General features: G+C 41.5%; 1 protein-coding gene across 6 annotated transcripts in view; it reads left to right on the forward strand.

The window, feature by feature from the left end:
• The window catches only part of PIP5K1A (phosphatidylinositol-4-phosphate 5-kinase type 1 alpha), a 38,027-nt gene that overhangs the window by 6,107 nt on the left and 13,876 nt on the right, over window positions 1–18,044 (forward strand). For 3 of the 6 annotated variants that reach the window (XR_010841006.1, XM_067035672.1, XM_067035689.1), the window contains exons 2-7: window positions 3,453–3,491; window positions 10,309–10,340; window positions 12,438–12,518; window positions 16,652–16,782; window positions 17,217–17,334; window positions 17,516–17,668. Coding sequence is in view for 4 of the 6 variants with exons in the window: in XM_067035672.1 (XP_066891773.1) it covers window positions 3,453–3,491; window positions 10,309–10,340; window positions 12,438–12,518; window positions 16,652–16,782; window positions 17,217–17,334; window positions 17,516–17,668 (554 nt within the window). In the remaining 2 variants the exon portion in view is untranslated. The remainder of the gene's footprint in view (window positions 1–3,452; window positions 3,492–10,308; window positions 10,341–12,437; window positions 12,519–16,651; window positions 16,783–17,216; window positions 17,335–17,515; window positions 17,669–18,044) is intronic. The other 3 variants (XR_010841007.1, XM_067035679.1, XM_067035702.1) reach the window with 1 other exon arrangement.

An 18,044-nucleotide genomic window follows, 5' to 3' on the forward strand; every position in this document is an offset into this window, starting at 1 on the left:
TGGGTTGGCTTATCCAGGAGACTCAGATCTTTTAAAGAAGGACTCAGATTTTTTTCACAAATTTCAACCAAAATTTTACTGCTAAGAGATACATATTTGAGGCCTGAGAACCATGAAATTTGGCTTATAGAACTAGAAGCAAAATTTATCACTAGGGCTTCCCTGGTGGCACAGTGGTTAAGAATCCGCCTGCCAATGCAGGGGACACGGGTTCTAGCCCTGGTCCGGGAAGATCCCACATGCCACGGAGCAACTAAGCCCATGCGCCACAACTACTGAGCCTGCATGCCACAACTACTGAAGCCTGTGCACCTAGAGCCCGTGCTCTGTAACAAGCACTGCAATGTGAAGCCCACGCACCACAATGAAGAGTAGCCCCCACTCACCACAATTAGAGAAAGCCCGCACACAGCAATGAAGACCCAATACAGCCAAAAATAAATAAATTTTAAAAAAATTATCACTAGAGGGAAGTGTAGAGATATTTTAATTTAACCCTCTCATTTTCCAAATTAGGAAAGTGAGATTCAAAGACATTGTTAATAGTGGCAAAGACTTTGCATAAAGTCTGTATGTTGTCAAGATGGGTCTTAGTAAATTTGCGGCTCATTCCTTGCTACTTACTTAGTTGGCTCTTAGCTGAGCCAGGTTGGCTCTCAGCTTACCCCAGGACTGGTAGATCAAACTGCTTTTGAGCTTTTGTTTTTAAGAGCATCCTTGCCTTTCTCATTTTTTCTAGAAGATCCTTAGGAAAAATTGACACCTGCTAGGAAACAAAATTTAGCTCTTCTCTAAGATGTGGCTTAGTTTTCTTAATTGGCTTGGTTTAGTTCTTATTGAGGGCATAGTAATAGTGCCTTTTTTTTCCCCTTTTAACACTGTCTCTTAGAGCTGTGTGCTCAGCAGTATTTCTCATTAGGTAGGCTGACACTTCAGACATATTTGTGAGTATTTTCATTTGGATAACATATTATGCCTCCTACATGCAGTGGTATAATTAAATTTCAGTATTTCAAGTTAAAGAGGACCACAAAGCTTGTTTGAGATAGTCCAGCAAACAACTGGGCTGATTTGTGCAGGTTTTTGCTTTTGCTCTTTTTTTTTCTTTCTTTTGAAATCTCTGGCTCTCGATATTATCAACCAGGAGACCCTCTAAGAATTAGCATTTTGCTTCCAGAAAGTCTGCTTGTCTCTTTCTGCTTTATATAGGAATTATTGACACATTTTTGTAGTATTGGTAGGTCTCTGGAATTGCTTCTCTATGACCCGTTCAGGCAAAACTCGTCTGAGTAATGCACATCCGGCCAACTTCTAGCCTCCCCAAATTATATGAGTACTTCAAACATTGAAGTCAGTCACAGACTGCCTCTTAGTTTCTCATCTGGTAGATGATGTCATCTCACCTCCGACGGAAATGCTTCTGCTCTGAAAGCACTGGGAGAGGCTCTGGTATTAAGGCCAACTCTGTTTTGTTCCACACACTGAGAGCAAGGTGGGGGAGGGGAACAACAACTCATATTTTGGAGCTATTTACTGTCAGAAAATATCTTTGTTTCAATTATCTCCTCTGTTAAGGCCTTCGGTACCTTTTTTTTTTTTTTTTTTTTTTTTGTGGTACGCGGGCCTCTCACCGCTGTGGCCTCTCCCGCTGCGGAGCACATAGGCTCCGGACGCACAGGCTCAGCGGCCACGGCTCACGGGCCCAGCCGCTCCGCGGCACGTGGGATCCTCCCGGACCAGGGCACGAACCCGCGTCCCCTGCATCGGCAGGCAGACTCCCAACTACTGCGCCACCAGGGAACCCTCTTGGGTACCTTTTTCATCACAAACACAATTTAGGGTGGGGCCAAGGACCAAAATGGAGTGCTTCCTTGAGACCAGTACTCAGTGTTACTCAGAAACATTTTCTGTGACATGGTATGATGATTCATCTTTGTATTTTAGCAGGAATTGATTGGGCTATTTCCACTTAGGCACTTGACTTGGCTAGTTCAGCGTTGTGAAATTATTTTAGTAACATTAAAGATTTCTCAGCTAATTTTCATGATTTTGAGGCTAGATCTTTATTTTTCAAGTATCCAGGAGATCTGCTGAAATAAGGTATACCTGTTTTATAGAAGAAAATTGATATTCTGAAGGATATGAAAGGTAAATTCTTCAGAGAGAACCTCTTATCATATATGCTGATACAGGTTTGTTTCAGGTTGTATAGGCATCTCAAAGTAATAATTAATAAAGAATGGGAGGGAGTGTATAGGACTCCTGCTTATTTGTAGCTTGGAATTGTCAGCAGCTTTCTAGACATCTTTTCACATTTTTCCTCTATCTCTGCAGCAGCATAATATGTTGTAATGAGCTTGAGTTAATGTGTGAGGAGGGGATTGATGGTGGTCTGTATGTGTGGGACTGTTGAGCACTAGTTTACTGGGAAAAATGGTTATAAAACAGAGAAAGATAATAAAGTCATCCCTGTGTATCTCTTTCCTTTAATTGTTAAATTATCTGATTATTTGTTATAGAAAATTTATATAGATAAGGAAAAATAGAAGCTTAAACTTACAGTATCAACTTAATCCCACTATCCAGTATAGTTGTATTTTAACATTCTGGTATATAATCTTTTGGACCTTTTCTATGTGTGTAAATACATGTGACTTTATAGGTAAGTGTTTTAGAAAAATATTGCATTACATAATTTTTTACGTTTTTCCATTCAACAATTTATTGTGACATCCTATCCATAAAAATAATGGATTTTATCCTACACATAAAAATAATGGTTGTATACTAATCCATTTTATGACTGCACTACGACTTACATCACCTATATTGTTCATTTAGATTCTTTCCCATTATATCTACCCAATTATAGTTATTATCTACAATGCTACAATAAATATCTTTGTATATATGTCTTTGTCCACTTGACTAATTATTTCCTTAGGATAAATTCCCACTTCTGGAACAAATCGTACATATTTGTTTTTAAGGCTTTTTGCTAGATATTACCAAATTGCCCTCACAAGTGGAAGACCATCAAATAAAATGTATACACAGTCTTTTTTAAAAGGATAGAAGCCTGCATGCAAGGAGCTTTATACCTGAAATTTTTTTGCCAATCTGAAATCACTCCAGTGTGAAATTGTTTGGGTTACAAGTTTTATGATCACTTCTGGAATTTTTCTTTTTTTTTTTCCCCTGGAATTTTTCTGCCTGAGCTTCTCCTTCTCTCTCTCTTTTTTTTTTTTTGACATTTACCTAGAACTGCAGAAAATCATCTAACATTTCACAGTATGGTACTGGGGGTCATCAGGTCAGGTCCAGTTGATAATTTTAAACTTCAGAGTTGTTGTGGGTTTTTTGTTTTTGTTTTTGTTTTAATGTGCTTATTCTGCTGTTAAGCAGGTAGAACCCCAGAAGTAAGTGATAATTTTCTGTTTTTCCTCATTTAGGTTTCAACTTTCTGTGCTGTGGGGTCAACCGTAAGAGAGGTAGAACTGATGTGTATTTGTGCTGAAGAAGCATGAGCTCCTTGCAGTTACTAGCAGCCAACTCCTCTTCCCCATAACAGTTGCAGACTTTTTTTTTAGTAGTAGTGCATGGCCTTCTGAGAAGGCTGTGGATGTCTTACAAGCATTATTTCACTTTAGCTCCCATTTCCCTCTATCCTCTGCAAAAAAGATGCTGTCTTAACACAGAAACTTCTTTTCTCACAGTTCCACAGTATGAAGTGAATCAGTTCACTATCTTTTGTCTCCCTCGAAGTCTTCCCATAACTCCATTTCTTTTTGTTTCAGTAAATGAGTCTCTTTTTCTTTTCCCTTTCTGTTGTACTTCTTATTTCCCCTGACCCTTCCCATCCTGTAGATGGGGTTTCATAATTCACAATGATAGTAGTAATAATTGCTAGTATTTATAGAGCATTTATTACATGTTAGATGCTATATAGGACTGATTTAATTCTCATAACAACCCTATGAAATACATGTTATTATATGTCCATTTTATGGATGAGGTAACCAAGGCCTAGAGCATTTTAACCAACTTGTCCAAAGTTACCTAGTTAGTAAATGGTAGATCTAGTATTCAAATCTAGCCAACCTAGGTGTTCTGATTTCAGAGCCTGCATTCCTACCCCCGCTATACCTTATTGCTCTCTCACTAATCTGAAAGGCTGTTTGTGAACTAACTTGACTTTAAACCAGATTAAATATTTGTTGTTCAACAAAAGAATAGTGCAGAAGGGAACTTCCCCTTCTGACTTTAGCTGTCCTAAAAAAGCAACAAAATTCTGAGCTCCTCCATGCATAATATGTGGAGTTATTGATCAGTCTTGAAGGAAATATTTTAGAAGTTAATGTGGATTTTTGCCAAGGATTGGTAACTGATTCTGCAGTCAATTCCAAGATCACTGAAACAGGAGTACCCATCAGATGCCCTCTTTTTGTCGTTGCAAATTCAATGATTGTAACCCTTATGCTTTTAATCAGAGCAAGACATGGTTCCACTTACACCAAAAAGAAAACTCCAATCTGAGATGAATTAAAAACTTTTTTTCTCTCTCTCTCTCTGTTAAAGTTGTTCATGTCTTATTACAAAGACAAAAAGGTACTTTCTACTGCTAGTGAGGACCTTAACATCTGTGAAACTGCTCTTTCAAGTATCAGACTTGAAAGATAGCTTCTGCTCCTCTAGAATACTGGCATTGTCTGCTTCAGAACAAGGATAATCTCACTAAAAGAAATGAAAGATACTTTCCTACTGTTTTTGCCAGTGACATTGATGATTGTTGCTGGAGGAACAGAGTGTTGTTATTCATTTCATTGAAAGGAACTGAAGGAGGAGGTCTCTGCTCTTAATCCTCTTACCAGTGAAAATGGAAGGGAAGGGAATACCTCAAGGGAAGAAAATATATGTTCATATTGTCCATTAGCAATTGTGAGATTTATTTAGTTTGTAAGAGTATTCTAGTTCCCTTGGTTTCTTGTCCTACCTAGACTCCAAGTGGCTGGGAAATTGAAAACAAAAGATAGTTTAGAAGTAGAGAGTTCAACTGGGGCTTAGGAATATGGATTCCAGTTCTGGCTCTGTCACCGCCTTTGTTCTGTGATTTTGAGCACCCTTATGCTCTGTACTTTTACTTATAAATAAGATTAGATTAAAATCTCAAAGGCCCTTGCTGAATTTTTTTTTTTTTTTTTGGCGATACGCGGGCCTCTTGTGGCCTCTCCCGTTGCGGAGCACCGGCTCCAGACGCGCAGGCTCAGTGGCCATGGGTCACGGGCCTAGCTGCTCCGCGGCATGTGGGATCTTCCCGGACCGGGGCACGAGCCTGTGTCCCCTGCATTGGCAGGTGGACTCTCAACCACTGCGCCACCGGGGAAGCCCTATTTTTTTCTTAATATAAATTGTTACTGATTTGTTTGCTTGAAAATGGGCAAGTAGGTTCATATGTGGCTGAAGGAACTAAGTTCTCAACTTGTTCTATTTAAAAATCAACTTTCATTTAATATCTATAAATTTCAGCCAGATTGAACCTGCTCTGGTCAGAATTTTTAAAAAATTCCCAAGGTGAGTACACCATTGCTCCTCTAGGTCTTTTATTTATTAATATTTTTGGTGAACAGCAAGCCAGTCTTTTTTTAGTAAATATGTAATTGAGTACAGTTTTGTGCCTTGATCCTTGATAATGTCTTCTAGGTCTTTTATATTTCTATCTTTCTGCAGAGGAACTAGGGCTTGCAATCACCATGGTTGGCTCTATATCATCTGTTGAGCCACTCAGAATTAAGTTATTTGAACCATTATTTTTCTGATGCAGCCTTTTTGTCATGGCTTTACTTTTTGCTTCAAGTAGAGCAACACTAGCTGGTTGTTTAGAATGCTTCTTGGTCTAGGGCCTGTTAATAAGTAGGAGTTACATAGTCATGAAGGAAACAAACTATGGAAACGTTTTTCCCTGAGGAAGAGGAAATTTAACATTGGAACTCTGCCCTATACTCAGTTTTCCCCACCCAAAAAGAGGATGATACATATGGATCGTGGATATGGGGATTATAAGATGATAGTATGTACTTATCAGAGATCATTTTTCACACAGATGCTAGAAAACAAACTTCCTGTTGAATAACATTCTAGTCTTATCCAGAAGGATGAATCTTGTTCTCCTTAAACATTGGCTGGATGGCATTGCTAAGTCGCATGTTGCCATGCTGAATTGGTATTCTTTTCTTTTCTCTTTTTTTTTTCTCACTTCTCCTCCCCCCTCCGTCCTCCCCCCCCTTCCTCCGTTTCTGCTCCTCCTCTTCCTTCTGAAGAGAAAGCTTGATTATGAGATGAACAGATACAGTGCTTGTGACTCTTCAGTCTCAGTAGGCAGTTTCTCATTGGCAGAGCCTTGGGCCATTTGGTCAAGCCTTAGCAGATGGTACCTGGTTCCCTGAAATATCACTCTGCTCTTCATTGGGTTTCTTCTGGACCAAGCTGGGTGTTAGAGCAACATTGATAAAATTCTCTAGATATTTTTCTATTCCTATCCATTCTTCTTTGGGAGGTTGGAGCTCTGACCTGTGCTCTAGGGGCAAAACTTCAGACAAGGAAGAGAGTAAGTCTTGGGTCCTGATTCTCCTCCCCGTGTTACTTGTTCTGATTATTATTATTTAGACCCCAATATCCATCCAACTGCTTCAGCTATAGTGTTCTTGGAATTAATCCAAGCTTTGCAGTTGCAGATAGCTAAGTAATTGGCACCATATTCCACTGAGTGAAGTCCTCCCACCCTCATTCTGGGTACTTTGTAAGAGTGTAGCAGCCCTAGAGCTATGAATTTGTGTGATAAAACTAGGAAAGGTAGCGAAATAGAACTTTTTAGGGAGTAAGAAAGTCCCAGACCTACTCTCTGCCTTGAAATCACTTACCTGCTTTTTTTCTCCATTGTTTAACTTGGTCCAGTGACTCCTTGCATGCAGAAGAGGTTATGTTCTAGGAGAGACTGTCAGCCCAGGACTGGATGTTGGCTCTTGGTTCTGCCAGCTCCCTCCAAACTCCTTCCTCTGGGGTAAAAGAGGAAGGGATAAGCCAGGTACTGACCAAGGAGTCCAGAGTCAGTGTTTTCTTCTTAACTGAAAGCATACTGATTTCCTTATTGAGACTTACTAATTCTACAGTTGCCTGTACACTTGCACAAGGTTATGTTGGGAGGAGGCGGAGGCTGAGGGTTTGGGGAGGAGCCAAGAACTTTGAGGTGCTAATTAGAATTTCATGAAGGTCTATGTAATTGAACATTAAACCTTCCTGGGGGCTCAGCTTTACTCTTGCATTAGAAATCACGTATGGGGCTTCCCTGGTGACGCAGTGGTTAAGAATCTGCCCGCCAGTGCAGGGGACACGTGTTCGATCCCTGGTTCTGGAAGATCCCACATGCTGCAGAGCAACTAAGCCCGTGTGCCACAACAACTGAGCCTGTGCTCTAGAGCCCGCAAGCTACAACTACTGAGCCCGTGTGCCACAACTGCTGAAGCCTGCGTGCCCAGAGCCCATGCTCCGCAACACAGGAAGCCATCACAAAAAGAAGCATGTACACCACAACGAAGAGTAGCCCCTGCTCGCTGCAATGAAAGCCTGCACAAAGACCCAACACAGCCTAAATAAATTTAAAAAAAATTTTTTTAAAAAGAAACTGTCTTGCACTGTCTGTGGTCTCTTTAAAAAAAAATTCACATATGACAACATATTTGTATAGCACATCACAGTCCATGAAGTACTTTTATTTAGTTTATCTTTTTTGGGGCTGTGTTGGGTGGGTCTTTGTTGTGGCACACAGGATCTTTCATTGCAGCGTGCGGGCTTCTCTCTGGTTGTGGTACCCTGGCTCCAGAGCGTGTGGGCTCAGTAGTCGCAGCACACAGGCTCAGTTGCCCCACGGCATGTGGGATCTTAGTTCCTTGACCAGGGATTGAACCAGCATCCCTGCATTGCAAGAGGGATTCTTAACCACTGGACCACCAGGGAAGTCCCTGATTTAGTTTGTCTTATCTAATCTTTACATAAACCTTCTAATATGGTTCCTCTTTTTTTAGTTAAATATAGAGAACAGTTTACCTGATGTAACAGGGATTTGAACCCAGGTCTTCTCATTTTTAAATAGCATGTTGGCTCTTGTCTAAAAGGTTTTAAGTCAGTAACAGTTTTAATCATACATCGGACCCGTCCTGGCTTACTGTTCCTTGGAAGCTTTAGCTTAGGGTTCCAGTTCTAAAATGGTCTTTCACCTACCTGAACTTGACCTGACTGAAGATGAAGCATCCTGCAAAAAGCATAGATTATTGGGCTCTGCTGTTTTTCTAATTTTCTGGGCCATTTTATGCAGCACATCTTCCTAACAGCTAGATGACATTTCCCTTTCCTCCTTTTTTGGGAAGAGGAATGAAAACCATCTGTTCCCCATAGTTTTGCTACTCTGACTCACTATCGGGAAGGAAATTTGCTGCTCTGCTTATTGGTACCAGAAATGCTTAGTCTGTGGCCTTTGTACTACTAAGGTCTACCACAGTCTCTCCTCTGAGCCCAGCTATATTCTGAAATTCTTAGGGCCCTTGATCTTTGGTCTTAAACAATAGTAATTAGAGCTTTACCTGATTGCCCTTAAGCCCATCTTGTCTCTGCTGCTGTTTTACCATTAAACCTTATATATGGACCAGAACTGGGGTCTTCCTACTCAGGTATTATATTATTGAGGATTCGTCCGAATTGGATTCTTCTTTTTAATTTTCTTTAATATGGCTAATCTTTATTCATTTTGAATTCTTTAAAACTAGATCAAAGTAATATATCAGTAGTCTTTGAAGAAAAAAGGCCAACATTCTTCAATATGAAGGGGAGAAAGTTCTGTCTCCCTGTTTCCAGTGTGATCATGGATGAAAGTTATAGGGATCGCAGACCCTTAAGAATTGATTTAACCTTCTAGAGTATTTTTCTATAGATAATGGTCTTTTAGTTACTTTCTAAACATACTTATTCTTGAAATCTTTTTCTACATTTAAATGGATAAAAGTCATAATATTTATATGAGATTTAACTACACACTTATCTTACACATCTCCACTGATTATATATTTAGTAAGTACACACCAACAAATTCCTGTTGCTTTTACAGCAGAAATCAAGATGAGGAAGGAAGGATGTAGAATCAGGTTGTGCCTGCACTCTGCTTTTCCATTTTTTGACATTGCATTTTCCCATCCTTAGCCTCCTCATCTCCATAGATCAACTCTTTTAAAAAATTGAAGAATAGTTGATTTATAATATATTAGTTGTAGATGTACAATGTAGTTATTCAATATTTTTATAGATTATACTCCATTTAAAGTTATTATACAATAATGGCTATATTTTACTGTGCTGTACAATATATCCTTGTTGCTTATTTACTTTATACACAGTAGTTTGTGTCTCTTAATCCCCTACCCCTAGCTTGTCCCTCCCCCATTTTCTCTCCCCACTGGTAACCACTAGTTTTCTATATCTGTGAGTCTGTTTCTGTTTTGTTGTATACATTCATCTGTTTTATTTTTTAGATTCCACATATAAGTGATAACATAGAGTATTTGTTTTTCTCTGACTTATTTCACTAAGCATAATACCCTCTAGGGACATCTACATTGTTGCAAATGGCAGAATTTCATTCTTTTCTATGACTGAGTAATATTCCATTTGCATAAATATGTATATGTATACACAAACACACCACAGCTTCTTTATCCATTCATCTGTTGATGGACACTTAGGTTGCTTCCATATCTTGGCTACTGTAAATAAAGCTTCCATAGACCACCTCTTTACCTTTTTTCTGAAATAATTTGTAGAAGTGTAAAGCACCATAGATGTGCTCTAAGAGTACCTACCCTTTTAGCTCTACAGGAAAAATTATTAATCAAGCCCAGGCTGTCCAATAAGTCTTAGGTATCTCTTATGCCCTTTCTTTTTCAGCCATGGTATCACATGAGACCCTCTGGCTCTGATGATTAAATGTATCAAGAACAGATATATTTCCTAGAGAAAATATAAACACGTAAGAAAAAGGGCTAGAATGAGAACGGAATATGCATAAGGGCTCTGAGTATGGAGGAGGAAAAAGAAGGGACGTTTAAAATCCCTATCCAAAAGGATCTGGTATCAATGAGCAAGAGGCAGGAGCTCATTGTCAGGTTTAGTGTGACTCAAATCCTGATTGTTTCAGTGTGCTTGATAGAGATTGTATGAGTGTGTGTATACACTTATGGTTGTGTTTGTTTATTTTTGTTTTCACAGCATCTGGAATCAAGAGACCCATGGCATCTGAGGTGAGTTTTATACTGATACAGTGGTTCTAAAACCTTAATTCTGGGATAGAAGGATACCTGTTTATACATCCTTATTTTCCCCCTACTTGGGTCTTGGAATCTAGATAGGGTTCTCACATCTCTTTGGTAGGCTAGTAATTATACAACTCTACTTTTGTCACAGTTTATTATGAATATTAATAATAGCTCAGATTTATTGAGATTTTTTTAATGTTTTAAATTTATTTATTTATTTCTGGATCTGTTGGGTCTTCGTTGCTGCGTGCAGGCTCTCTCTAGTTGCAGCGAGTGGGGGCTACCCCTTGCTGCAGTGCACGGGCTTCTTAGTGTGGTGACCTCTCCTGTCGCGGAGCATGGGCTCCAGGCGCGCGGGCCTCAGCAGTTGCAGTACGCAGGCTCAGCATTTGTGGCTCACAGGCTCCAGAGGGCAGGCTCAGCAGTTGTGGCGCACGGGCCCAGTTGCTCCACGGCACGCAGGATCTTCTTGAACCAGGGCTTGAACCCTGCATTGGCAGGCGGACTCCCAACCACTGCTCCACCAGGGAAGCCCCTGAGCTTTTTTTTAATGTACCAAAGAGTAAATAAGGTACCTAAGTACTCTTTATAGGTATTCTTATTTAATCCTGCAAAGAGCCTCTATGAGTGTAGGTACTGTTGTTATCCATGTTTTATAGATGAAAAAGTGAAGATTTAGAGGTTCTATAGCTTGCCCAAGGTCCTGTAATTAATAAGGTTAAGGGGACTTCCCTGGTGGCACAGTGGTTGAGAGTCCACCTGCCGATGCAGGGGACGCAGGTTCGTGCCCCAGTCCGGGAAGATCCCACATGCCGGGCCCGTGAGCCATGGCTGCTGAGCCTGCGCGTCCGGAGTCTGTGCTCCGCAACGGGAGAGGCCACAACAGTGAGAGGCCCGCATACCACACACACACAAAAAAGATACAAAAAATAAAGTTAGGATTCAAAGCCAGTATGACACTAAAGCTCATTCTCTTGTTCTGTTGTTAATACCTCCTGATTGCGTAGCTTCAGTGAATGTGGCGAACTTCTTTTAACTATACTGAAGCTGTTGATATTCTAAGTTTTTCTCTTTTGTGCAGACTATCGTGTATTTGCTTAATTTTCTTCCCACAGAGTATTTCCCATTCCTCTTTTTACTTCTTGCATCTCTCCTGGGTTTGTGACAGGGCCTCAGAGTGCGGACCATTTTGGCATAGGATTTTAGGCTTTTTTCTCAGAACATCTTCCAAGATCTGTCAGGTTATATACTGAGGGTTTTCTGGCACTAAGGGTTTTAGCAAGAAGTGTAGAACTTAAATATCAGACCCTAAGGTGGTAACATGCTATTTTCAGTAGTCTTTTTGCCTTCTGGCTTGTTAACTTGAGTATCGACATCATGAAGAATACCTTCATGTCTGTTGCGCTGGCTTCTTGGCTGTGGAGAATAGCCTTCTAGCTTCTGCTCCACTGGTTTTACTTCTTCCTTTTTTCAGAGGCTGTGATGTATGTGAGTATAAAACAAAGCCATACCATGTTCTCAGGAATCTCTTTGAGGCACTGAGGCCCTTATCTTAGAGGATGCATCTTATTGCCACAGCCTTTTAATACTTGGGCTCGCAGTACTTACATTTGCCAGTGGCTAGATCATTTCTGCTGGTGAATTCAGTTTGAGCAAATAGTGTTCAGGTTGGGTTGAATATTAGAGGGATAGTAGTTTTTGAAAGGAAGCTAGGTCTGTGGAGCTCTACTTCTGTCTTGCTTTTGTAAACTGAGGGTCTTTTTTTCTGGGGCTGCTATTGCTTACTTCCCCTGTTTCTGCTTTTCTTTAATGGTAATCATTTTAATTTTCTGTGTCATCTTTCTGAGAACCAAAGGTGAAATATGTGTCCTTTGGCGTTTTCTTCGTGTTCTTTTAGTCAGTTTAGTTCTTTGGGGAGCAACACTATAGCTGTGTGTTTGCATGGGAGGGATCTTCTGAAGTTTTTATAAAATGTTCTTAACCTAAAAAGGGTGTGTTTTGTTTTTTTTGATTTACCATCGTGGTAGCTGTTTGGTGTGTTACACGGGAATCATGTACTAATCTTGACTCTTCTTATTCTAGGTGCCTTATGCCTCTGGCATGTCCATGAAGAAAATAGGCCACCGAGGTGTTGATTCCTCAGGAGAGACAACATATAAAAAGGTGTGTCTGGGTGAAACCCATTCATCTTACTCCAGGAAGGGGTAGTTCTGTCTCCTTGATATTATTCTCCACATTCCATCCCATTTCTTGATACGCTAAACCTTTGCACAATAGCCATCATACTTATTTATTTCTTTTATTTATTTATTTATTTTTTAATAAATTTAATTAATTTATTTTATTCTTATTTATTTTTGGCTGTGTTGGGTCTTGGTTGCTGCGCGCGAGCTTTCCCTAGTTGCGGTGAGCAGGGGCCACTCTTTGCTGCAGCGCGTGGGCCTCTCACTGCGGTGGCCTCTCTGCTGTGGAGCATGGGCTCCAGGCACATGGACCCCAGCAGTTGTGGTGCGCGGCTCAGTAGCTGTTGCTCGTGGCTCCAGAGCGCAGGCTCGGTAGCTGTGGCACATGGGCACAGTTGCTCTGCAGCATGTGGGATCCTTCCGGACCAGGGCTCGTGTCCCCTGCATTGGCAGGTAGATTCCCAACCACTGTGCCACCAGGGAAGCCCCGCAACTTGAACTTTAGAATTTACTTCACAAAGGGTAAATTATTTCCCATCTGTATATATGGGTTTGGTTTTGTTTTATAAATTTATTTATTAATTTATTTAATCTTTGGCTGCGTTGGCTCTTCATTGCTGTGTGCGGGCTTTCTCTAGGTGTGGCGAGTGGGAGCTACTTTCTGTTACGGTGCGCGGGCTTCTTATTGCAGTGGTTTCTCTTGTTGTGGAACACGGGCTTTAGATGTGCGGGCTTTAGTAGTTGTGGCTCATGGGCTCAGTAGTTGTGGCTCATCGGCTCTAGAGCACAGGCTCAGTAGTTGTGGCACACGGGCTTAGTTGCTCTGCAGCATGTGGGATCTTCCTGGACCAGGGCTCGAACCCATGTCCCCTGCATTGGCAGGCGGATTCTTAACCACTGTGTCACCAGGGAAGCCCTGTATATGTGTTTTTCGTTTTGTTTGTTTTTGTTTTTGGCTGCGTTGGGTCTTTGTCGCTGCTCGCCAGCTTTCTCTAGTTGCAGCGAGCAGGGGGCTACTCTTTGTTGTGGTGCATGGACTTCTCATTGTGGTGGCTTCTCTTGTTACAGAGTATGGGCTCTAGGCGTGCAGCCTTCAGTAGTTGTGGCACACAGGCTTAGTTGCTCTGTGGCACGTGGGATCTTCCCGGACCAGGGATGGAACCCGTGTACCCTGCATTGGCAGGTGGATTCTTAACCACTGTACCACCAAGGAAGTCCCTGTATATATGTTTAAATGAGAATGTTCTTAATGAACAAATCTGGTGTTGGATGCTTTTACACTGAGCTGAAGAAATTGTGTTTTCCTATTAGGTATAAACATATAATAAGCCCCCAAGGCCATTCTTACCTAGCTTTAGGGAACCATGTCTCTTGTGCTGGATGTACATAAAGTGAAGGCTGGATCCCATTCAGCTTGGTGATACAGAGATAGAGAGCAGGGGGCTTCCCTAGTGGCTCAGTGTTTAAGAACCTGCCTGCCAATGCAGGGGACACGGGTTTGAGCCCTGGTCCGGGAAGATCCCACGTGCCATGGAGCAGCTAAGCCCACGTGCCACAACTACTGAGCCTGCGCTCTAGAGCCTGTGAGCCACAACTACTGAGCCCATGTGCTGCAACTACTGAAGCCCACATGGCCTAGAGCCCGTGCTCCGCAACAAGAGAAGTCACCGCAATGTAACGAAGAGTAGCCCGCGCGCAGCAATGAAGACCCAGTGCAACCAAATATAACTAATAAATAAATTAAAAAAAAAAACAACACAACTTTCTGGTTAAAAAAAAAGTGAAGGAGAAATAAAAAAACTGTAAAAAAAAAGATAGCAGGTCAAGAACTTTTCTTTGTGTGTATGTTTGTTTTGTTTTGCTTTTTGTCTGTGCTGGGTCTTTCTTAGTTGTGGCATGCAGAGTCTTCATTGAGGTATGCGGGATCTTTAGTTGCAGCATGTGGGTTTCTTAGTTGCGGCATGTGGACTTTTAGTTGTGGGATGTGGACTCTTAATTGTGACATGCGGGCTCTTAGTTGTGGCATGCAGGCTCTTAGTTGCGGCATGTGGACTCTCAGTTGTGGCATGCATGCGGGATCTAGTTCCCCACCCAGGGATCGAACCCAGGCCCCTTGCATTGGGAACATGGAGTCTTACCCACTGCACCACCAGGGTAGTCCATGGGGTTTGTTTTTTTAAGATTGTAGTTTCACTTGGTGAATAGGGCCTAGAACACCTGATTTTGAGCTAGAGATATCAAATAGATATCAAATAGTAGTAATAGCCAAGAAGAGAAAATTGAACTGGTGAAGGGAAAACAGGAGAGAAGCATCCTGGAGTGACCAATTCCCCAGTTCTGGACTAATTGGAGATGCTTAGGTTTCCTGGGGTACAGTGTTCAACCTCCTATTTGGCGTCTGTACCTTGTCTGGCCTATGTAAATGTCAATTAAACAAACATTTATTGAGCTCTTTTTTTTTTTTTTTTTTTTTTTATTGAGCTCTTTTTATGTGCTGAACACTGAGACAAAAAGATGAGTTTCTAGTCTAATTGGAGAGGCAAGCACTTAAAAAACTTGTTATAATTTTATTTATTTTTTAAAAAATATTCTTATTTTTAATTTTTTTAAAGTTATTTTTAAAGTGTTAATTTTTTTTTTTTTTTGGCCGTGTTGGGTCTTTGTTGCTGTGCATGGGCTTTCTCTAGCTGTGGCAAGCAGGGGCTGCTCTTCATTGCAGTATGCGGGCTTCTCACTGCGGTGGCTTCTCTTGTTGCAGAGTACAGGCTCGAGGTGTGTGGGCTTCAGTAGTTATGGTGCACGGGTTCAGTATTTGTGGCTTATGGGCTCTAGAGCTCAGGCTCAGTAGTTGTGGTGCATGGGCTTAGTTGCTTCACGGCATGTGGGATCTTCCTGGACCAGGGATCAAACCTGTGTCCCCTGCATTGGCAGGTGGATTCTCAACCAGTGCGCCACCAGGGAAATCCCTATTCTTATTTTTTAAAATATTTATTTATTTGGCTGCATCGGGTGTTAGCTGTGGCACACGGTATCTTTCGTTGTTGTGTGTGGGTGCTTCATTGCAGCTCATGGGCTTCTCTCTAGTTGCGGCACATGGGCTTCAGGGCACACGGACTTAGTTGCCCCATGGCATGTGGGATCTTAGTTCCCTGACCAGGGATCAAACCCACATCCCCTGCATTGGAAGGCGGATTCTTAACCACTGGACCACCAGGGAAGTCCCTAGTTATAATTTTAATGCCCAATGAGGACTAGGTAGAATATTGATACAAGTAATATTTGGTGAGGGTTGGGGGGATAAGGGAAATCACTTAGAACAAAACTGTCCAATAGAACTTTCTACAGTGATTGAAATGTGCTATATCTGTGTTTATCCAGTGTGGTAGCCACTAATCATACCTGAATGTGGCTAGTAAGACTGAAGAAATGATTTTTAAATTAAATTAACTTTAACTTGAAATTAAATAGCCGAGTGTGGCTAGTAGCTACTATATTGGACAGCATAGAACTAGATAATACATTTTCCCATGACGTGGGGCTCTTATATTTGTGTTTTGACCATAGTATGATAATTTTAAATCTAAATACTTCTCTCAGAAATAATTTGAATCTTTCAGGCTTTCTTTTTCAGTTAGGAGCTTTTTTTGCAGCTCAGTTGTCCTTGGAATGCCAGTCAGGCCTTGCCTTAGAGTACTGAGCTTCAGTAGCTAGGCAGTGAATCAGAGTATCAGTTAATTTTAGTTACATTCTGTATCAGATGAATAAAATATTTGGAGGACTCCATATACTCTGGGGGCAGGAAACTTTGGAGTGAGACCTAGGATTGTTCTCTCAGTACAATGTATCTTCCAGATATAGATGTGGATAGGAGGGAACACCTTGTTTAGAGAGTCCCCACTTTGCTACTCTGTATCTTCATGCTCTTCCAATCTTTGCAGGCATAACTGCCATGTAGAGTGTGGGGATGGGGAAACTGGATTGCCCCAGTTTAGTCTGAACTACTAGAAAGGCATTTGCTCTCCCAGGTTCCTTCTGGTTCTTCACTCCTGAGTTTTTATTGCTATGATCAGATTTAATACTAGAAAGTTTCCTCTTGTTTCTCTTGTTTCTCAGACAACCTCATCAGCTTTAAAAGGTGCCATCCAGTTAGGCATTACTCACACTGTCGGGAGCCTGAGTACCAAACCAGAGCGGGATGTCCTCATGCAAGACTTCTATGTGGTGGAGAGTATCTTCTTCCCGAGGTACAGAGGTTAATGTTCAGGGGAATGTCCTAGAAAATGTGGCTTTTTTATATCATCATCAGGGCATTTTAGGGTTCATGTCTAATTAAGGCATGCATCCAGTCCTTAACCTGATTTTAATCAGGGTGATATGGGACTGGAGAATTTGAAGAGCACATGCTCTCCTTTGGATGTTTCCATGAGTCTCTGGCCTGTGGGCTGAGCCCTAAAAAACAATTTAGTGCATCGGGAGGAGGTACAATGATTCCCTGTGCCCATGTCTTAATCCCCATGTTGCGCCTTGTCCCATTATGTAACTGACTCATCCAGTCCTTTTGGTTCTCTCAGGAGGGATGTATTGACCTGCCTCTGGGTAACTGAGTGTCTTTCCAGGGTGTGGACTCCCTAAATTACAGGGACTGGTAAGTTATGGATTCTTCTGTTTAACCCCACAGTGAAGGGAGCAACCTGACTCCTGCTCATCACTACAATGACTTTCGGTTCAAGACCTATGCACCTGTTGCCTTCCGCTACTTTCGGGAGTTATTTGGTATCCGCCCTGATGATTACTTGGTAAGCTTCCAGATTTCAGGACCCTGGGACTCCGGTATCAGAGGGATACTTCCAAAGGAAGACCCTCTCTCCACACTCTTGCTCTAGTTTTTCTTTAGAATAGAATTGCATCTGTAGTTGATTTCTGGTTGTGCATGCCCTTGTATCTCTGAACCTCTTGCTCTCTTTTCTCTGGGCCCAGTACTCCCTCTGCAATGAGCCGCTGATTGAACTCTGCAACTCTGGGGCTAGTGGTTCCCTCTTCTACGTGTCCAGCGATGATGAATTCATCATTAAAACAGTCCAGCACAAAGAGGCAGAGTTTCTGCAGAAGCTTCTTCCAGGATACTACATGGTGAGAGGACCAGGAGCACTGGCTGCCTGAGCTGCCCACTCCACTCCAGGACAAGGCTGGGGAGGCTGCCATCAGGGGGACAAAAGAATGTCAGCACTTCTGTCATAGGAACATAGTTCATCTTTGTGCTTTTCCCATCTCTCTTGTCTCTCTATGGCTAAAGGGGGTTTTGTTTATCTGTCCTATTTTAAGTGTTTTTAGCTTAGACCCTGCTACCCAATGACAAGATTCAATGATGATTAAAAAAAAATTTTTTAATTGCAGTATAGTTGATTTACAGTGTTTTGTTTCTGCTGTACAGCAAGCAAAGTGAGTCAATTATACATACACATATATCCACTTTTTTTATATTCTATTCCCATATTACAGAGTATTG

Source organism: Kogia breviceps, chromosome 1, assembly GCF_026419965.1.
Source record: "Kogia breviceps isolate mKogBre1 chromosome 1, mKogBre1 haplotype 1, whole genome shotgun sequence".
Lineage (NCBI taxonomy): Eukaryota > Metazoa > Chordata > Mammalia > Artiodactyla > Physeteridae > Kogia > Kogia breviceps.